Here is a 23367-nt window from a genome sequence, read left to right as displayed (position 1 = left end):
AAAGGCTGGATACGCGTACGGTTTTGGCCACTGCTGCTTTTTCAATTGTTGGTCTTTGAGTGTAACATGAGTGATGTGTATTCAAATTCAAAATCTTGTTTGTGTTATTGAAATTGTTGTTCAGACCAGATGACAAACAGCCTATCAGACATTGTGGTGGCTGTCGCCTCCTAAACCATCTGACCATGTTACAGTGATTTAAAGTGAACCAGACATCTGCATCTTAGATACCGGTCAGCAGTGATTGACTGGCTCAGCTGCACATTTGAGTGACATCTATGTATTTGCATAATTTGTTTTGGCTTTTTTGTTATGATTACTGGATTGAAAAACCACCATAGAGCCATGTGTTGTCAACATCATCTCATTCTGCTCAGCGTCTGATCCACTGGAACATCTTTAGTGTGTGAAAACAAACCGAATCATTGACTGCCATTGAGTTTCTCTTGATCAGTTAAACCAGAGCCTCTAAAGTAGCCAGTGGTAGCAGGTGGTGATGGGGCTTATGGGAAATCCGGTGTTAATATTCAAAAACAGCAGCTCGAGATAAAGACAGGGTTTCGTAGACAGTAATTACACCAAAATGTCACCGTTTATTTTGCCAGTGTTTGATAGTGTTACTTGTAGCACCTTTAATGTCAATGGGAATAACCTGGAGAAATACTATTCAAAACATCACCTCAGCTGAATGACGCACCCTTTCTCCGTATAAATGAAAAATGTCTGTGTTTGTCTCCAGCTTGGCGTTTGGGAACTGTAATGGCCTAGCAGTGGTGGACTACTTGCAGAAAACCATCCTGTTGTGTATGTCCACACTGGATCTGTATGGAGGCGCGGACCCTTACCAGCGCCTTACCCGCTCCCCCGCAGGAACAGACAGTCCACCTCAGGTAGCACACACACACAAACCCACACACACACAACTGCCCACACGCACATGCACGTATACAACTCACTGGGCAGCCATACGATAACGTGTCGATAATGTTGTTGCTACATCCAGACTACCATCTATTCTCCTGTCCTCCCTCTATCTCTACTACTGTTTCTTCTTCCTATACCTACTGTCTCTTCCTCTGTATCTCTTATCTTTCTGAGGTTAGACTGATCTACACTTCCTTTATTTAGATTTCGTGCCAATTCAATCAATACCTCTGCTCTCAAATTGATCAGACATGTGCTTCCCTTAGATAAAGGACTTCACACAAGGATGGCAGTTGTTCAATATTATTCTTATTTGTAAGAGTTAAGGTAACTAAGGTTCACTAATTGTGATCACATGTTGAAGTTATCAAATGATGTAAAAATATGAATGTAGAATTAATAAATGTTTCATATATTGAAAATGTAAACTGGCCAGCAATATATATGGTAGTTAGACTTAACTACTACCAAATTCAGCATTGAAAAAAAACTCTGAAAGGGGCCATTTGGCTAGATACTTTTCATTTACATTGAATGCACTTTCAGACAACGCACAACTTTATATTTACACAAGTAATATTTGCATTCAGGTAATTGTACTGCTCTTGCATAGACATATTTGAATAATGCTTCTACAAAAGGTCAATACTATAAAATATATGAATATATTACATTGTTACAGAGACCAAGAGTATGTTTGCTTTTGATACTTAGAATTTAGTGGTAGCACAAAAGTATTTTTACTTAAGTGAAGGTTTGGATGCTGCTGCATACTTCAGAGTATTTTCCTTCAATACAGGATCTTAAAACGTCCCTCCGTGTTTTAGTGTTAATGGAAAATGGGCTTAAATCTCTATCAGATATGTTTTTAACAAAATGATTCAGAGTAAGGTCAAATTGGCCATTTGTACAAAATGTAGACCATTGACGAGTTATTCAGGGGTGCCCACACTTTTTCAGCTTGGGAGCTACTTTTAAAATGACCAAGCCCAAAGATCTACAGTACCTACAGGCCCAATCTGTGTCGCGAGCGCGAGGGGGGGTGCTAGTGGAGTAAACGGCGGATAAACTGTGGCTCGCGCGCCGCTTACACTAATTGCGCCGCATAAGCGCATAATACTGCGCCGCATTTGCGCTTCAGATGAGGAGGTGAGGCCCCCTCATAACTGCATGAACCTGTATGGCAAAATACAACTCAGACTGGCTTACCTGTACGTCCAATCAAGTTGCAAATGCCATAGTAAGGATGGATGATAGGCTAACTTTTTTTTTAAATAAAAAATTATATATATATATATATTTTTTTTTTTCAATGCCATGCGATCTACCCACACTACCTTTGCGATCGACGTAATGGGCACCCCTGAGTTACATCAATGATATGTATCTGTATCAGCAGTCAAAAACCTGTATCAGTCAAACCTTACTTCTTTCTCTTTTTCTCGCACATTAACATACAAAGGCCAAAACACCACCTCACTATGCCTGCCACAAATCTGCACTATGATATGAAGTGCATGTTAACAGGCTGCGTGTCATTCCACATTGGCATTGTTATGCATGTTGTCCTTTGTTTATCTCTGTCCTTTCTGTTTTTAGTCTTGCTTGAGCATAGATCTGTAGTCTAAAGCCACAGAGGTGTTGTTGTCCTGACCCCTGCCTCCCTTCTCTCTGCTACTGAAACCTAGCTGGTGATGGTCTCCAAAGGCTCTTATTCAGGCTACTGATCTTGGCTGACCCTACAGTAACCTCTGCATTTGAGAACTAAGCAGCTCAAGTGGTTTAATATTTTAGATGTCTAAGACCCTTTAGGCAATTTACTGTAGAGTACACAGCTCTCGTATTACATAATTCCCAGAAGTGTAGCTGAGAAGGTTTTACAGGTATTCAGGTTTTTGTGAAGGGCAATATTAACGTAGAATAGGAAATGGCCTTCAAAATCGTTTTGCTGTTACATAAGTGCTTTTTATTGACTGCCACAGCACTTATTGTTCCCAACTTCATCTTTTGTAAAAGTCTTCATGTGTCAGGTCTTTAAAATCAATTTGGAGACCGAAGGGAAAATAGAAACGGGCGAGCGTGCCCTTTTCTCCACCCCAGGTGGTGGTGTTATGATTTCAAGCCTGTGCTCTGCTGGAGTTGATATAACACTAAAGACACAACTCTTAAAAGGCCAAAAGGACACTTGCTAATCTGTCTTTAAGCTTGACTTTTTATAACTTTTTACCAACTTTTAGAAAATAGTTTGCTGTCCTTTCCACAACATTTCTAGCTGTTGTTGCCACACATATTTGTATGTATATATATATATGTCAATCAAATTTAGTCTATTCATCTCATTAAATGATATTGATAATTATAGGTGTGTTTCTTATTCTCTAATGAACTATTGATACCTTGTTAGGACTTGAGGCTTATGTTAAAAAGTATACAAACAACATGTCATGTAAAGCAATGATTTGATGCAACAAGAGATTTATTTTAATGCTGTTTAAAGGTAATGTTATGTTCCCCGCTAGCACAGTAGCTACCTCTTGTGCAAATGACCGATCACATCAGCTGTAGCGGGTATTTCCTGTCTGCCCCCCCCCTGACACTAACTTGGTTGCTGCTTGCTCTCTCCACTCTAAGCCTGTGTGTTCTTCTCTCTCCCCCTCCCTTCCCTTTTCCTCCCCTCCCTTGCCTCGGTCCTAAAATGTCTAAACTGCATTCATCAATCCTCCCTCACCTTCCCCTCACATTCTTCCTTACTCTTCACCCTTGTTTTCTCCTCCTCTACTTTTCTTCCTTCCAACCTTATCACCTGTTTTTCTCTTTCCCACCTTCTTGTCCTCCTCCACTCACCCTTCACTCATTATTCCTGCCCACCATCCCATCCACTACTCATTCCTTCCCTCTCCTCCCCCTCCCTTTCGGGGACTCTGTGGCTGCTGTTGCTGTGGGCATGTGGGCCTGCCTGACAGACTTTAGCATGCGTGGCCTGTCTAACTTTTATTCAGATTCAAAGAAAAGGTTCCGTACATCCTATCAGAGTAAGTCGGGCCTTACTAAAGGCTGGGGGACTCTGTGTTTGTGTGCGGGGGGAGGTGGGGTTGGGTCAGTGTTGTGGGGGAACATACTTGAACAACATGGAGATGGCCAAGAAGGTATGATGTGGACTGAAAGCCAAGGGACAAACTAAAGATATGATTGGAACTAAGTGCTTGTTTCCTATCTTCATTTGGCCTTATAAAACAGAACTGCCCTATTCCAGTCATGTCCAATGGTGTGTCCTTTGCACAGCCACTCCCTCAAGTCTTTTAAGTAAGGGCAGTTATAAATAGTATATGATCCATGTGATGTATATTTTAACTGAAGCAAAATGGGGGGAATAAAGCCTTCCTCGTGACCCACTAGGCCTAAGCAAACCAACATGTCTGCTTCTGGTTGATGATTACAGAGGAAATCTTAGTTTTATACTAAAATAATGTTTTCAAGGTCTTCAAAACCAGTGTAAATGATTAAAGGAATCGTTCATTAGGAGGTCTTGCTGGAAACTTGCTGCAGAGAAATAATTAAACGAATCAAACATTTTTGAACTGTGACGAATCAGTGAGGCTGTTAATGAAGCACTAATGAACGTTGCTTAAACACCAGGCTTTGGTCGTCAGACAGAAAGGGAAAATAATTAGATATTTGCGCATTTGTGGTGGATTTAAAGTGGAAGTAGGTATGACTTCTCCTCCTGCCTGTGCTTGCTGCATGTGATCAGTTTTGATCAAATGTGTGTTTGTTCTGTTGTGTATTTTGATTGTATATTACTTTTTATCATGATATTTGCACTACACACTGTACATCCCTAATTAGTGTCATGGTTAAAAATGTTATGGAATCTGGTGGGGAATTTTAAATAAAAATTACTGTAGATGGAACAGATTGTAGTGCAGGTTTCATCAGGTTTCAGCCACTCTGCTCCCGGAAAAAGAATCCTTAGAAATATTAACAGTGGAAGGGTAAATAACAAACGTCACATATTAAGAGAGATATGAAATCCCCATTAAATTACACTTTCACAAATGCTCATTCAGAACTAGTTGATTGTAGAACATTGAAGAACTGAATTCGATTTTTTTGATTCTGCGTGGCTGACAACCAACTTCTGTGAAATCCCATCTGAGTGACGAGGTCAAAGTGATCTGACAGTCTTTGTGCATTCTACCTTTCTTCCTCCTGGCTGCCATTGGCTGCGACAGGCCTTACGGAACTCTCTGACAACCAGCAGTCCATTGACATGGAGAGAAGCAAGTCGCCCACCTCAGGTAACCTGCAGACACACACACACACACAGCAGAGAGCACCCTCCCTGTATGGAAATATGTTCTGTGATTGGCACTGTGAAGCTTTGCTGGGATGCCTTTGTCTTTGAGTGCGAGATATACCTCCAGTATGCAGCCTGTGGACACTTCACCCTTCACCAGAGCATCTTCACCTGATCTGAATGGCAGCTGATGCAAATTGCAACTCAATGTTTGAGGTTTGAGTGTGGACATATAGAGTGGTTCAGGAATGAGTCCTAAATCCATAAATGAGATAGCATTTAAGCTTGTGCGGTTCCCTAGGCTTGAAGTCAATTGTTTTTTCAATGGATTTTTGGTTAGATAAGGTTTATGGTTGACATACAAATCTGAGATTTTCATGTGTCATTAAATATGCTCGAAAACACCCAATTATTGGTTGTCTGAAGCTATTAAGAGTCTTTAAAAAATGACAGGTGGTAACAGTTAGCTATTTACTTATATCAATTGTATTGCAAAAGTTGTAAGTATAATAAATGTGTGTTGGCTTATTTTCTGCAGTATTCCAAAGTCCAATGGAAAAATCCTTTCCACTTTTGGCAAAGAAAGCCTTTTGTGATTCTTAGTTTTGGTTGTTTACAAAAAGATGTCAACACTGCACTATTCTATTTCAGTCAATATTTAAAAGAAGTGCAGGGCGTGCTGAAAATATATCCAGTTGAGAGTTGTCTTTGAAAAGAAGTTTGTGGTCAGACAATTTGATTGCTTTATATTGTACGATACGATACGATATTAATTTATTTGTCAGATCAAGTCTGAAATTTGACTTGCGTTACAGCAGCTCCATGTCATCACAGCAGCTCCATGTGCTCTTTCTGAAGCATTTGGTCATAGCTGATTGTATTATTCACAAAGGTAAGCCAGCGAAAAGAGTTGACGTATCATATGCTCTTCCTCTTTATCCTTTTGTTGACGTTGTTGATTTCCCAACTCTTCTTATAGTCTTAGACTCTGTCCTGACACTGTTGTGAAGGAATAGAAGAAAGTAGCCAGGAGATTGTATTTACAGACATAGAGAGTCAAATATATAGAAAGAGAAACTGAGGACCTGCTCAAATGAGCAGGCCCAATAACATGTTTACCTTAAAACATTGCCCATACATCAGCTGGCAGCAGTGGTGATGACCTGCAGCTGAAAACATGTGACACTAACCGGCTATATCTTACAGAATAAAGTCTTAAAATATCTGAGGTCAGAAAACTTCTCGCTGCTGGTTAAATTATTTATTTGTATCATCCATAATATATTATAAAAACCTCCTGTACACTGCTTGCAGTTAAATATGTTCTGGCATGTTAGTGTGTAGTGTGCAACTCTTGACTAGTATTAAATGTTATAGGATGAGAAAATGGACTTGCCTGTTTAAAGGGAAATGATGAGGCTGATATATAAATGTCCTTAATATTTGCGGTAAAAGCTTTATTCATAATCTTGTCACCTGTTTTGGGTTTCAGGATCAAAGAAACAGTTTGATAGATGGAGGTTTGAAGTTGAGTGCAAGAGATAAGCTGCATTGGCTAGCTGTCATAGATTAGAAGATCATTTGTTGGTACGGAGTAACATTTGGACACTATGAATGACGTTTAAACTATGACATCATTTATACAGTGGCAGTTGAAAGCTTGCAAAAAAAAAAGGAAACAGATATGTTATGGAGGGAGAGAGAAGTTAGAACATTTCCCTGCCGCCGCTTTTGTATCTGTGGTGGGAAATCATTTTATCTCAGCAAATTCAAGACTTAAAGGTCAAATGAGAGAGTGTGTATGTATGTAAATCTGTGCTTGAGACACTGCCAAGCAGTCCTGCTGTGTCCTCGGGGCTCAGAGTGCTTAGTTAGGCTTTACCGAACCCACTAAATGTAAAAGCTATTATATGATACTAGTTGATTTATTTTCAAAGTTTATTCCATTTAAAATAAAGTTGAATAATTTCTTGAGTTCAACCATTTTTTTCTAAACATTATGAAAAGACTACCACGTACTGGTATTCTCCTACAAAAAAACAAGCAACATTTATTCCAGTAATCTTTCAATATCAGCTGTCATACTCTATGACATCACTTTCTAATGTTTGCCTTGATGGCAAAAGTGTGCTTTGCGAGGAAAGAAAGAACAAATGTACAGTATCCTTTTGAACTTCCACGAATAGCATGAAGCCAACAGAATAACAGACATTTGAAACAAGATCTGGGAAAATGGGATCCAAGGGGTTAAGTGGAGATTGTTAAAGCACTCGAAATAGTATTTATTTGAACCAAGCAGAGGTACAGGTAAACTGTATTTTTTCATTAACAAGCTGTGGATGTGATCTTTGTGTAGTAACACATCATTAGCCAGTTAGAAATCTCTGCATTTATTCCCAGTAGTGTGTGAATGCTAGGACCTGAGAGAAGTGCCAATGTTTGTAAGTATTCAATTAGTCTGATGTGTTTTACAGAGAATAAAAGCTTTGGGGATTTGTGCCAGCACCAAGGCACTTCATATGCTTCAGGAAAAACATAATGTGACAGGATTCAGGCCACCAAGGGCACGGCTGTTTCCCACTTTCCATCTGGCAATGCCTCAGTTCTTAGAGGTAATGAGCTCACTTTGCTCCATGTTGCTTTGTCCGACTGTGCCCATGTTGGCCTCATAGGTCAAAGCCTTTGAATTACTCATATTCACCTTAGACAATGTCCAAGGGAAATCCGCCTAGAGTCACAGGTAGAATCCCTTCTGCCCAATAATAAGCATTTCTTGTTTGAGCTTTACTCGAGAGCCAGGCATCTTTGGCATCCAGAAGGATCTTGGAAGGAACGTTAACTGTGATGACTCCGAGAAGCCTCGCTGTGGAGGACCAACCGGGAGATGACCATTGGGCTGACCTTGAACACAATAGAGGGATAATATATTGTGTTAACCCAGAAGGACCTATGAGATGTGGCTGGAACGGAGGACGGCTAAGTTGTTTTGTTAGCTGTATGCCATCACATCCTAACAAACAGCTGAACATTGATGGATAAATAGACCTAGATATGCAAAGTTCATTGCACTAAACCTTGTTTAGTGTAATGGATTCATTGGATCTAGTGGTGCTGCGTGAAACCATCCTTCTGTATTACTTCTTCTGTAGCTTTTTCAAAACATGTATCCACTTCTGGATGGACTGTGCTAAGTGGGCATTTATGAATGGCTTTGGGACAATTGTACGAGCAGTAATTACAGGCTATGCAAATAACCTGGACCTTACTTGACAAACGTAACTTCTAAAGATATACGGTATGAATGCTAGTTCACTACAAATGATTTTGTTAAATGTCTTTCAGGTTCTGTCCATGATACAGAATTGGTTTTATCACCTGTTGAGCTTGTCTTTTGAAAATCTGTCCCGTTTGTCTGTTCCTTTGTGCTCTCCAGCTTTGCCAGTAGGCTTCATAAGGAGAGCATACGAACAGAATAATAAAGCCAGGACAAGATGTTCTTTGCTATCCTTGCCGGGAGTTTTTTGGTATTGTGATGTGGACTAGGTCATGGTCATCCTGTCCCTTCAAAAGCCTTTCATTTGCTAATTAGAGAATATTGTAGGGATGGAAAAAAGCAAAGACACAGCATGATCAAGTGTCTGAGTCTCTTTGACGGAGAGTGGACAAAAAAGCAGCAGCTATGGAGCAATTGATCTGAGTGCAGTTTCAATAAAGATGGAAATGTTAGGAGTTGTTAATAGCAGTGTGACCTAAATTGAATATTTTTAAATAAATGGCGTGTATTCCAATCATTTGGATTTAAAATGAAAGAAGTTAAGTTTGGAAATGAGGAAACGCAGCTTTGCTCTGCTGAATAGGCGAACATTTTATTTCTTCCTTCTGAATATTAACTTCCACCTTTCTCTATGGCCATTAGAGGCTGTCTCACTGTCCCTGGCACACCATGTGCATTGTGTCTGTTCTTAGCCCTATACAGGCTGTGGACAGCTTATTAAGGAAACCAGCTATCGTGCCGATTCACCCCATGTGTCAATAACTGCAGCAGACTCTCTCTCCTTGCACATCGTTCCCTCTGTTTTACCCGACCCTTTTCCTATCTTCCCTTTGTCATTAGGCCCAGTAATTGGCCCTTCTCCTGTCTGAAAGCTGTCTCCCTTCACATCCTACCCATTGTCTTCCGTTTTATGTCCTGAAGTCTGTTGTTTCGGGTTTTGGGTCATGTGTTACATTTCCACAGGGAGCTTTATGCCACAGGTGGCTGTAGCAATGCTTACTTGACCAGGCCCTGTTTGTAAGATGGACTAACAAGCTCGGATGCCAGTGAGCACTGCCTGACCTGGCACGATATTTTTAGAGGTGGGCTTGTCAGGGGAGAAAGGGAAGAGGTGAAACTTCACAGTGTGTTGAACTGGTGTCACCATGCATCTCAAGGTGGCTTCAGAAAACTTAAAATAGGTCTGCTTATTCAACTAAGCCCTGCTGGTGCACTACCATTTATATTACATAGTAAAAACCCATGAATTGTGTTGCTACTTTTGCTAATAAAATTAATTAAATGGACAAGTACTGTTTACAATAAATGTGTTAAGTATGTGTTTATTACACGTGCCTCTTTTTGCACGTCATTTGACATTGGTAACTTATGGGCCATATTTTTTGTGAAACTTGATTGAGTTTACATTTGCAACCAACATTTATATTTAACAATAATCAGGTACTTCACAGCGACATGGAAATTATATATTATATGTTGTTTGTTTGAAATACATGTATTGAAATGTTAAAAAGAAAGTCGGGAACTTAGGTGAGGTTGTGTATATTTGGGAGCAAAAATAAATTGCCTTGAGATATCAAGGCGGGTCACAGTGACATGTGTGTAATAAACCTGGATGACTGACTGCCTCTATGGATTTGGTAGAGACATACTTGACTAGTAATTGTGGTGATGTTAAAAGTAGTGGTGTTCCTGTGTAGTCAGCTAGTAGCAGTAGTATTGTGTGGTATGGTGTGATTTGTGATAGTGACAGATTATCTTTTTACAAGGTTCTAGTATAATTGCTGTCGGAATAGTGGGTTTCCAACTAACACTTTTCATAACCTGTTTTCCTTCCTGTTACCTGCAAGTCTCTCTTCTCTCCAGTTCACCCATTGTGTATGTCTCTCCCCTGTTGCCCTGAAAAGTCTGTGTCTGTTCTGTTGGATCTCCTATTCCAGTTCATTACCCAACCTCCCTTCACAATGACCCACGCATCCTGCCCGAGCCTGTGGCCAGTCTGAGAGCCAGCCACTGCAGTCCAGTCTTTTACTTGCTGGACAATGGTAAGAGGAGGGATGTGTCACGGATCTCAGCCTCTTCATGAACATCTGCTTGTGTTTTGATGCAACAAGGGAGGGGCGATGGGAGTATTGGTCTGTTTTTTTGGCAGGTGGTTGGTTCAATGTTGCACCTTGCATGCTAACTCTGCTTCCACACTGTGAGCAACACAATCAGAGGCACATTCATACCTTACACAACCAAACCAAAAAACTATCATATTAAGTTTATGTCAAGGACAAATAACGCTTACTTGTTGACCAACACCTCATGAATAACAGAAATCCATAGCTAGGTGTTGGATGTATCCTACATTAAAATGTGCAAGTTCTTGAGGCTTTACTGGTAACCCCTATGTTTGCTAGCTAGATAGTTAGCAGTTAGCAATTTGGGCTTACAAATAACTATTTGGGAAAAACGCCTGGGAAAATCCCACAAATAGCAACATAGCTTTCACAAAGTCACTATGAATATGTTCAAATACAACGAAACACATTCTAACCCTGAAACGTTCACAATACAATGACAGAGTTGCTTGCAGTGTAAACAAGCTGACAGAAAGTGTGTGTTTTTAGGAGTAGACTATCTGTCGCTGCCTTGTCAAAATGTTCAATGCGTTTGTGAGACTGCTGGTGTTGCATTATCTCTCTGCTCAGGCTGCAGGGGGTTTGACATTGTGGTGTTTGTTGTATACGTGCCAGATGCTGGCTTTGAACTTCAATCATCATTGGCCAATACACTGCAAGGCAGACGGGCTTGGGAAGGGTGAGGGGTTGTATTCCAGCCGGGTACCTCTCCTCCTCAATTGTCTCGGACCCTTGTGATTCATTCTCTGTGACGTCAATCATTGTGCCTCCACTGGAACTACATTTATTTACCGTAAAAAGCAACATGCTACTTTACATGTCAGAGTCTCTCTTATTGTGTCTCTCTTACTGTGTGTCGATAAACCCATCTCATTATCAGCTTGGCTAACATTCATCGCTGTCTCGTCTAACTAACTGCATGGTATCCAATATTTGGCTGGCAGCAGTGCCTTTTAATATGACTGCAACTTGCTTTGTACGTTTATCAGTGTTGGTGTCCAACATTACCCCCATATATGACCTTAGCACTTTGTGCATTACTATGATTCAGTCTCATAAACTCCCCTATACAAATAGCAAAGTATCTATAAGTTGATTCGTCGGGTTCATCATTTTGGTCCAGACTGATATCAAAATTATAGGATGTATTGCCATGATTTACAGACTGTGATTTACAGTGATGTCAAAACATTCATGATCCCTATAGGATGAACCCTACTGACCTTGGTGTTCCCCTGATGTTTCAACTAGCAACAGCATGAGTTTAAAATGTGATGTTTTTTATTTAAATATCTTGACATCTTTGGGATGGAAAATGGTCAAATGCTAAAAAGCTCACCTTAGATTATGAAACGTCATACCTGCTACACATCAGCACGGTTGTATCGTCACCATGATTAACATGTTAGTATGCTGACATTAACATTTAACTCAAAGCACCGCCTCACAGAGCTGCTAGCATGGATCTAGATTCTTAATCTTGTTAACCCCTTAATCTAACAGCGGGTTTTATTTTCAAACTCCTTGATCTCACTGGCATCGATTGTAGAAACACAGTAGACATCTGTGGGATCATAAAAGCACTTTTGAAGGTGAAACACACTGCTTAATATGTGGTTACGAGTGATATGTGACTAATCACAGATTTGTTTATTGGACACACTGCTAAGTTCACACATGGGGTTAGTCTAACATAAAGTGTTGTGTAGAGTGTTTTATATTGTCACATAAGATACTAACAAGATACCCATATGGAGATAAAGGTACTCCAACCATGAAATAAAGCACATGAATTATATAAAATATTATTTAAGTAGAAAATGTTGCCATATTTAGGTACATTATTGTAATGTTGCTCAACCGGCCAAAGTTAGGCTGTCTGTTAGTGAGCATTTCGTATAAGGCGGGACAGCAGCTGCAAAAACAACGGCTATAATTGTTTGGTTAATTATTGTTCATATTCACAATAAACCACCCATTTATGAAGCATTAATGCAGCCACTGAGCTATTAAACAGAGGAACATCTGTGTGTAACAGGTTTATGATGAGTTTATTTTTTTCTGTTACTGTATCCCTAACACTGCACGTTTCATGTGGTTGAGGGAGGCAGCATCTGGCCACCGCAGATTATTATGAAAACACACACGCACAGAGCTCATCTATTATCTCATTAGCAACACTAATTGGAATGGCTATACTTACACCGGGAAAAAATGGAAACAGGAATTCATTGATTGAGAAATTAAGTTAGAGCACCATAACACCGCATTTTCCTCAATAAAGGATATGCATTGTTCCTCAAAATTGCCTTTGAAATGAGCATCCTACAACATGGTCCTTCAGAGAAAATAAACTATCAATGGAATTACAGTAGATAAAAAAGATACTAGTATTTCCCTCCAGTAGGCCCAATGTATTCTGCTGTACTTCCTTTTATGGTACTGTATGGAGAAAGGATTGAAACCCTGAGTCAATGTTTTTTTTTTTTTAGGAATCCTCATTGATTCCTTGATTCTTAAGTGGTCAGAATAATAAATAATGCAAATTCATGATCATGCTGTTTTCCTTGGTGTCATGAATTGTATCAGAAGTCATGTAAACAACATCCCTTGTCTCCCACATGTCAAGTTAATCATTCAACACAAAGAAACAATGAAATATTGCCTTCTTTTTGAGGGGGAAACCGAACCATAACATCTCAAGTTCGACCTTTGCAGTTTTTTACTTACTGCAAAATGCTTGCAAAATGTGTTTTCAAAAAGTTATTTTGTTATCCTCACTGTCTGACTGTGATTTTGTATTGACACCCTGTGGTGTCACCCTGTTTATTTTTTCAGTAAAGACCTTTAGCAGAGTCATTCAGATTGTTGATGTATGCTATTAATAAGCAATTACATCTAATATATTTGTCTTGCCTTGCTGCAGTCCAACAAAACCATTACCGTTTAGTTTTAAGAAATACATTCTCAGAATGTTGATATCTAGGTCAGTTAAGTTGACCCACTATAGGTATTGTAGAGATAGCTGGGAATACTGGCCTGGGACAAGAACGGAGCATGTGTTTTGTAAACATGCCTGCCGTGTTCAACTGCAACAATTTGCATGTTCTGTTTCTTAGTTCATTTGAGTGATTTCCATTTTGTTTTGTTTGAGGTTTTTTATTTATTTTTTGCACCTTTGTTTGTCATTGTTTTTACTTAGATTACTCCTACTTTATTTTTTATCATTTTTTATTTTTTATTTGAAGGGATTAACTGGTGCTTTGTTTCCTATTCTTTTGTTTCAGTAAAGGGACCCGGCAGAAAGTTAAGTCTGCCGACAGATCTTAAGACTGATCTTGGTACGGTAGGCGAAAGCCAGCAGTTTTCACTTAATTTCCTTTGAGTCATTTAGTTTCTGCTTTTGTCATGTTTTCAAGGCTTTTATGTTGCTTTAGTGGTTTTTATTCTCACTCAAACTTTCTCCCTTCAGTTTACTTGTCACTTCTTCTCCTGTTCTACCAGCCCATGAGACTGTTGGACTGAAGTGTTTGTCCATTTTGCCCTTTAATGTATTTTGATTTGATTTAAACCTTCTGTATTCCTTTCTCTACATTTTGCAAGTGTTTATAAAGGTGATTTGTAAATCATGCCCATATTTAAATTTGAGGTTTTCTATGGCTTTATCATGATTGGACCATCTTCTGATTTTACACAACCTTTCCTTCATTGACAGCCTTGCTCTACAGTGGTTGGATCACTCGCTTCCTTTGTCATTGTTACTGGATCATTTATCTCTTAAACCGTCTTTTGACTGGATCATCTGCATTCCAGAAACTGAGGGTCTCCTCCCATACATCTCTTCTGCTGACACATCTTGATCTCAGGTTCCTTCGCTCTGCTTCTGCAGACCGCTGCTTCACACATGCTGTCCCCTATTCCAACTTCTGCTTCTCTAACACGCAATGTGCCAGTGCCTAATTATTCCTGTGACTTACCTCATTTAATGACTTTTCCTGACAGGTACACCAAATGCTTTTCTTTTTGAAACTTGTTATAGCTAGTTCAGGCAATGTTGACAATGAGAACATTAACTAAACTTTTAAATCCAATTTTGAGAAGATTAACCTGTTCCGCACTAAAATGTATATTTGTGGAAAAAATGAAAGCAATATGGAAAGCTTTGGGTTATGCAAATGATCTTTGTTGTCAGAACAGGGTGTTACAGAGAGTATGACTCTGAAGTGTGTGTGTCTGTGTATATGCGCAATAGTATGTGCACTCTGATGGATAAGTGCAGTAAACTGTTTGTTGGGGAGTGTGTACATTCTTTGTGTTACCAGTTTCCTGCAGAACATTTTGAGGCGAATGAATAATGTGCTGCCTGCCTTATTGAAATTCCCAGTTACAAAACATTAAGACAGATACACAGCGCCTGTATTGGTCTGTTCTGCAGTGTTCAATCCCTGCATTGCCTCACCTTGTCCTGCTGTGAGACTGGGCGAGTGTTGCACGCGTACTGGGAGGCAACCCGGAGTTTTTCATCTACACTTTGAAATGTAATAATTTGTGCATCAACTGGCTTAACAGGAGACATATTTGATGTGACAGACGTATGATCTGTGCCAAACACTGGGCAGACATCGACAAGAGAGTATTCATCCTTGTTTCTACTAATTATCATAATGCTAATTATCCTTTTGCTTCATGAGTTTTAATAAAAGAACATTTCTGTGAGGAAGGGTTTCATCAGATGGGCCTGTCAACGCTAAACTGTTTTCAATTTGGTTTTCTGCCACAAGAATGCCATTAAAGAAAAGGGCACTGTTTTATTTACTCGTCTCTGAAGACAAGTGAGAAGAGTACTGAGGCAGTAGGTATCATTAGGTTTTAATTACGGCTGTTTTGGCAGCGCTTTTGTCCAAACTGCGGACAACAAAGAACCGCAGAGTGCTCCCAATCCTGCCTTTCTTTCCCTTGTCTCGTTAATAAGGTTTGGCTCTAAACTAATTATTGTGCCCACACACACTGTACATTAAGAACAAAGCCGCCAACAAACTCACTCCCCGAGGGGGAGGCCATGCAAGGATACAATTCCAGAAAGTAACAAGTGTTTCCTGTCACCACCATCTGTGGCTGATTGTGTGGCCAGAGCAGTTAACCGGTGTGCTAATATGAATTTCTTTTTTTAAAGAAGCGGACATTAGATTATTTTTGTTTTCTTGCTCTATTACTTGAACTATACTTGTAGCCTTTTGCCATGAATCAACATGTAGTAATACGAATGTTGTACAGCTACCATTCTTAAAAATAAATAGTTTCTTGAAAATGAACAACAATACAAAATAATCAAAGAAGACGCGAAGTGGAGATGAAACAAGCCTGTTTTTGATTGATTTTCGCTCCCGGCACTGACCAGATGAAACTGCATTCACGATTTGCCTTTGCATTTTGCTCCCTTTACTGTTGCCCCAGCATCTCTTTCTCTTCCCTACTCATACTTACTTCAGACCACTCTCCAGCCCTGTTTCACTCACTCGCTTTACCTTTCTCTGTCACCTGCATATTTCTTAATAACAATCTAGTTCCTAACATCGGCTTGCTCCTCTTACACTGCAAAAATATCCATCTTCATAGGTCAAGTAGTATAATACGGAAAAGATTAGATATTAAGTTGGCATTTTTTAAAAGATAGCCGAACTCCAAATAGGGTGAGAGCGATCCGTACGTGTCATTGAAAGCTGCATTATGAATAAGTAAAAAAATCTCTCCCCTTATTTGAAGACTTGTAAGGACATATGGAGATGGATATTGCGGCAGTGGATAGGAATATTTTTGAATGTTTTCTTTCCCTCCTTGCATTGTTTGCTAATGCTTTGCCGTTGTTACAGATCATGTCAATGGACATTGCACTAGCCCCACCTCCCAGCCATCGGCAGGGAAGCCTCGTGTCCCGATGGGTTCCGAGGGGCCACGGCTTACCCGCAGAGGCCCTGGCCGACCGCCCTTCCGCAAGGCCCAGTCTGCTGCTTGCATGGAGATCTCTTTGCCTGTGTCCCACACTGAAGGTGTGTGCTTGTCTTCCCAACTCCCGTCCCTTAACCTCTTCAACATACCCTCCCTCATAACAAGTGCATGCCATCCTCCCTCCCTGGGGTAAGTGGATTAAAGCTTGATATAAAGTTAACACAAGACAAGTTTATGCTAATGCAAGTTAGCAGCATAGAAACTTAACAACTAGGTTCAATATACTCATTTTATGTTTTGCTCGCTAAAGCCCTTCAACAAACAGTGATTGCTCAATCTTTCCTTAGCAGGGACCAAACACACCAGTTCTCATTCATAACACTCCGTTCGATGTCTCACTATGGGATGCGCCTCAACGCATATGCACCAGAAGCATCAATCTCATTACGCCAATCCTGATTGGCTGGTGATCTTGACGCCAACGTCAGGGAATCCACCAACCCTATAAGTAGCTTGCGCCACGACGCAGGCGTCATTCAAACACCTCTTCTCGCTTCGGAGCACATCTCGAGAAAGATCAGTAGCTAGCTAGCTTAACGGTCCACAGACTGATATACGAAGCTAACCTTCGGTCGACGGGCGCTCGCCAGCTACTTTTGCTTCGCACGGGAATTTACTGTATTAACACTCCAGTTAATATCAGAATCTACCCTGCCGTTTTTTTCCAACGGATAACGGTAAGGTTTTTGGATTTTTTCCCGCAAACGGTAACACGCCTGTTGCTCGTTTGTCCTTTCTACGCCGCACCAAGGCTAGCTAAGATGGACTCTTCCCTCCCTCACACCAGAGGAGACGGAGTGTCGGAGGCTCGGCTCTGCGGCTGCGGGCTAAAAATATCGAGTACTGACTCACACCAGGTCTGCTCGTCTTGCCTCGGGCTGCAACATGCCCAGGAGGCTATCGACACCCCCGGCGCGTGCGGGCATTGTTCCCGTTTTACCGCCAAAAGCCGCCGCCGGCGTCTAGCGCGCCAAGCTAGCATGCCGGTCCGAGACCTCCCCATGCCTGTAGACTCGCCGGCCGGCGAGCAGGGCATGGTGGCGACCGCCACGGGTGCCGGGTCCCGCGCTGTGTCAAGCTGGGACTCGGTGACGGCGACAGCCGCGGGAAGGGGGCCCCGTGCTGTGTCAAGCTGGGGCTCCCAACTGGACCTCACCATGGCCTCACCCGCGGAGGATGTCCTGGAGCTGGACTATGAGGAGGAGGAAGAAGAATACGCCTCGGAGTTTCTTCTTTCCGACTCAGACGAAGGCGAAGATGACATCTTCGTCTCGTCTGCCCAGGCTGCCAAGCCTGAGGCCATGTCTATCTCCCCGGGCGGGGACGAGCCACCGCTCCCCCGCCTCAGCATGGACCTGCAGGCCGTGTGTCAACGCGCTGCATCTAAGCTGGACATCCCCTGGCCTGAAGCGGCCAGAGAGCCCTCCAGGTCTAGATACGAGGGAAAGAACTTGCCCCAAGCCGCAAGGCTGACCAGGCAACTTCTCCCCGTATTTCCGGAGCTGCTGGATGAGGTGTCGGTCTCCTGGAGAGACCGCCCCTTCAGCAGCAAGGCCCCAATCCAGGGAGCCTCCTCTCTGGACTGTGAGGGCATGGAGAAGCTCGGGTTACTCCGCATGCCTCCTATGGAGCCGCTTGTGGCAGCCCACCTCCAACCGCGGGTGTCGGCGGCCCCGAGCAGGAACCCCACACTGCCGACAAAGGCGGACCGGTTCCAGTCCGCAATGACTGAACGGGCCTACAAAGCGGCTGCTTTGTCCGCCAGGGCGCTAAATGTCTCCTCCATGCTAACCGCGTACCAAGCGGAGCTGTGCGCGGACATGACGGTGAAGCCTGAACCGGCCGTGTGGGAGGAGATCATGGCGATCACGGATATTTGCCTCCGCGTGCAGCGCTGTGCAGTACAGGCCACAGGAAAATCGCTGGGGATGATGGTGGTGCAGGAGAGAGCCAGATGGCTAAACCTGACAAACCTCCCCGACCGGGAAAAGGAGGACGTGTTGGACATGCCAATCGTCCCTGAGGGCATATTCGGCTCAGCTCTTGCCTCCATGCAACAGCGGTGTGAGGCCAAGAAGAAGGAGGATGAAGCTCTCCAGCTTTGCCTCCCTCGGAAAGCCCAGCCGCCGCCCCCAACGGTCCTGCGACGGAACTTCCCCCAGGCTACCCCGCACTCGGCCCTGTTCAAGGTCCCGAGATGGCAGAAGCCACAGCCCGCCCCCGGTCTCCCACCGAGACGCGAGGCGCGGACGAATTGGCCGAGAAAGTCCCCGGTCCCGGCAGCAGCCACACAGGCACCGCCGACCCAGACTTTCAGTCACCAGGCGAGGAAGAAGAAGAGGGCAGCCTGACAGCCTTCCCTCCCCCCCTCGGGGAAAGGGCTGGAGGTTTCCTGTTCTCTTTCAGCCCTGGATCGTGTTCCACACGTATCCAGCACCCATGTGTTTCCGGGGGACAACCACGCTCCCGCCTTCCCGCCGCCTCGGGTGATGACTGCACGTCATCCTCCAGTTCGCGCCATGAGGGAAGCAGACTTCACAGCACTGGCAGCAGTTCCTGCCAGTCGTTCAAGTCACACAAACACACACAAGGGTCTAAAAATAAAATGTTTGCCACTGTTGCTTCCAGGCTTAAAGCCAAGGGCACAGTCGAAAATATTAAAAAGACAAATAATAATGTCAATAAACAGTCAGGCGACTGCTCCGCTTCTGAGAGTGGCTATGAACGCCTCTCTCGGAATGCGGACGGTGGCCGGGCCTGTGAACGCACCATCACCGCGCGCATGCGCAGTGTCAACCGAGGTTGTCACCCTAGAGCGCCACCGTGTTCAGACACTAGAGGGCGCCATAACACAACCAATGCGGTCACAGGGTGCAGACAACAGAGATATGGTGACATCCCCGCTCGCTCTGAGGAGCGAAAGGTGGAAAATGCTCACATGCTCTGCTTGGGTTTTCAAAACGATATCACGGGGCTACAGACTCCAATTCGCTGTCACCCCCCCTCGCTTCTCGGGCATTGTGCAATCACATGCCCGGGGAGCGTCGGCTCACATTCTAGAGCAGGAGATTCTCTCGCTACTAGAAAAGAAAGCCATATCCATCGTACCCTCCAAACGGAGTCAGAGCGGCTTCTATTCCAAATATTTCCTCGTTCCCAAACGGGGAGGGAATGGAATTCGCCCCATCCTAGATTTAAGGGCTCTGAACGGGTATCTCAGAAAATACAAATTCCGGATGCTCACTCACACATCCCTACTGCGTCTCGTGCGTCAGGACGATTGGTTCACATCAATCGACCTGAAAGACGCGTATTTTCACATCCCAGTATATTATCCACACAGGAAATATCTGAGGTTCGCTTTTCAGGGTGTCTGTTACGAGTACAGAGTGCTTCCCTTCGGTCTGTCTCTCAGCCCACGGGTGTTTGTGCGATGTACGGAGGCAGCGATAGCCCCGTTAAGACAACAGGGGATTCGCCTGGCAACCTATTTAGACGACTGGCTCCTTCTGGCACAGTCGGAGCAGGAGGCTATTATGCAGACGAATATCCTCATGAAACACCTGCTCGACCTGGGTTTTGTAATAAACACAGAAAAGAGCATGTTGTCCCCAGCCCAGTCGGTGCTCTTCCTGGGCTTACGCCTGAGCTCGGTGCCCTTCACAGCCCGCCTGTCAGCGGAGAGAGTGAGAGCCTTCAGGGCTTGCCTCGCTCGTTTCCAGCCACGCAAATATGTTCTCTTCAGATCGTGTCTGCGGTTACTGGGGCTCATGGCGTCAGCCATCCTAGTAGTACGTCTGGGCCGCTTACACATGAGGGAATTTCAGCGCTGGGTAGCTGCCCTCAGACTAAACCCCACGCGTCATGGCGCGCGGAGAGTGATGGTCACTGTGCACTGCGTAACGGCGCTACGCCACTGGCTGCACCCGACTTTCCTGGTGCGAGGCGTGCCTATGGGTGCTGTCTTATCGCGGAAGGTGGTCACCACGGACGCATGTCTGACGGGCTGGGGGGGCATATACGAAGGTCGACCTGTGAGGGGTCTCTGGAGCAGAGACCTCCAACGGTCACACATAAATTATCTGGAGCTCTTAGCGGTGTTTCTCACCCTAAGACGCTTTCTGCCTTCTCTCAGGGGACATCATGTCCTCGTGAGGACAGACAACACGACCACGATATCGTATATAAACCGCCAAGGGGGTTTGCGTTCTCTACAGTTACACAGGCTGGCACGCAAACTGATCTTATGGAGCTGCGGACGTCTCCTCTCTCTGAGAGCGACACACGTACCGGGAGTGATGAACCTCGGGGCAGATCTGCTGTCCAGAGGTGCACCACTGTACGCAGACTGGACTCTACATCCAACGATTGTGAGTCAGCTGTGGGTGCGTTACGGCCGGGCCGCGGTAGATCTGTTCGCATCAAAAGAAAATGCTCAATGTCAGCTGTTCTTTTCAATGCGCGATCTAAATGCACCGTTAGGCGTGGACGCGCTCGCGCACGTTTGGCCCCCGGTCCTTCTATACGCGTTCCCACCCCTGGCTCTAATTCCTCCAACTCTGGCCAGAGTGAGAGAACAACGCCACACACTGATCCTGATAGCTCCACACTGGCCTGCAATGTACTGGCTGGCGGAGATATATCAGCTGCTGTGCGGACAGCCATGGCAGCTCCCGCTACACAGGGACATTCTATCTCAGGCGGGGGGAATGATTTTTCACCCTCACCCGGAGCACCTGGCGCTATGGGCCTGGCCCGTGAGTGGTATAACCTGAGTACAGTGGGGCTCCCTCAGAAAGTGATAAACACTATTCAGAGTGCAAGGGCTTCCTCCACCAGGTCTCTCTATGACTGTAAGTGGAGGGTGTTTGAGGAGTGGTGTCTTCAAAAGAAACACATCTCTTTTCAATGCCCTGTCGGTGTGATTCTATCATTTCTACAGGATCTGATTGATAAACACAGAGCTTTCTCCACGATCAAAGTGTACCTGGCTGCTATTGCCGCATGCCATGTGGGCTTTGGGGGAAAGACGGCTAGTCAACATCCCTTGGTCTGCCGTTTTATGAAAGGGGCTCGCCGGCTCCTCCCCGTTTCCAGGTCATTGGTGCCCTTGTGGGACTTGACGGTGGTTTTAGATGGGCTCGCTCGAGCTCCATTTGAACCCCTGGAAGACGCTGACATGAAGCACTTGTCACTGAAGACAGTGTTGTTACTGGCTCTGGCATCTGCCAAACGAGTCAGTGATATTCACGCGCTCTCTGTGCATCCTTCGTGTACTCAGTTTGCCCCGGGGCAAACGAGAGTATTGCTGAAGCCCAACCCGGCCTTTGTGCCTAAGGTGGTTGGCTCATGCACTCCCATTGACCTTGAGGCATTTCCTTCACCGCTAGGTTCCTCTGGGGAACAGCGGCCGAATTTGCTTTGCCCGGTTCGTGCTTTGCGCACTTATATGGACAGGTCGAAAGAGTTTCGGTGCAATGACCAACTCTTTGTATCTTGGGCTAACCCTCATAAGGGCAAGCCCGTTACCAGGCAACGGCTCTCCCACTGGATTGTGGAGACGATTGCTCTGGCTTATACGAGTCAGGGTTTGCAGGCACCAACGGGCCTGCGCGCTCATTCTACTCGTGGATTGGCTACATCCTGGGCTTTGTTCAAGGGTGTTTCCATTCAAGACATTTGTGCAGCAGCGAGCTGGTCCTCGCCGCTCACTTTTGTCCGCTTTTACAGGCTAGATGTTTCTGCTCCAAGTGTGGCCCGCGCAGTGCTGGGCCCCGTATTGGGACAGGGTTCTACCTGTTAAGTTCTGTTTTTGTGTTGGTGATTTTCGAGATAAGCATGTCTGGCAATGCGGGAGTCTCAATATCCCATAGTGAGACATCGAACGGAGTGTTATGAATGAGAACTATAGGTTACTTACGTAACCCCAGTTCTCAGAGTAACATGAAGTGAGATGTCTCACCTGACGGCCCTTCTTGCTGAGGCGAAGCGAGAAGAGGTGCTTATTTTGAATGACGCCTGCGTCGTGGCGCAAGCTACTTATAGGGTTGGTGGATTCCCTGACGTTGGCGTCAAGATCACCAGCCAATCAGGATTGGCGTAATGAGATTGATGCTTCTGGTGCATATGCGTTGAGGCGCATCCCATAGTGAGACATCTCACTTCATGTTACTCTGAGAACTGGGGTTACGTAAGTAACCTATAGGTCTTTTGACACTTTGGCTTTCGCTGTAGCACACGCAATACGTGGAGTTTGTGATGTACATTTCTTAGCCATTAGTGTCCATTTAGCTAGCTAGGAAGTTACTGCTGGCAAAATCCAAAAGGGACAGTTGTAATTAAGTCAGACACAAGTTCCTTAGTAAGTATCATCATTACTAGCTAGGAAGCTAATGCTGGTATTTCAATCATCGATTTAGATTTTCCAATAAATAAACCCAAGCTCATATGTTAGGAATTGTGTAAACCATCTGTCTGTCCGATCTTATGTAAGTTGTAACTGTTAGCATGGTCACATAACTTACCACCTACAGTAGTCAGCTACACACACAGTAACCAGTGCATATTAACTGTAAAGCCCTACAAGATTAACTTTTTTATAATGAGTAAGCTGAACAATAAATTGTTAGCCTGAAAAAAGAATACATGATGAACATGAAACATTCCTGCCATCCATGTTGGTTTTTGATTGTTTAAATTTATATTTCTTTAAAGAGATGAACTCTGCAACTTGCATTAGC

General features: G+C 43.8%; 1 protein-coding gene across 1 annotated transcript in view; it reads left to right on the top strand.

The window, feature by feature from the left end:
- Positions 1-23367, top strand: part of stxbp5l (syntaxin binding protein 5L) — a 162906-nt gene that overhangs the window by 125352 nt on the left and 14187 nt on the right. Inside the window, 4 exon segments of the mRNA XM_079666372.1 lie at positions 740-858; positions 861-890; positions 5157-5222; positions 16492-16668. Coding sequence (XP_079522498.1) covers positions 740-858; positions 861-890; positions 5157-5222; positions 16492-16668 — 392 coding nt within the window.

The sequence above is a fragment of the Notothenia rossii genome (genome assembly GCF_949606895.1).
Source record: "Notothenia rossii genome assembly, chromosome: 2".
NCBI classification, from domain to species: domain Eukaryota; kingdom Metazoa; phylum Chordata; class Actinopteri; order Perciformes; family Nototheniidae; genus Notothenia; species Notothenia rossii.
This window is presented reverse-complemented; position numbering and strand designations above follow the sequence as displayed.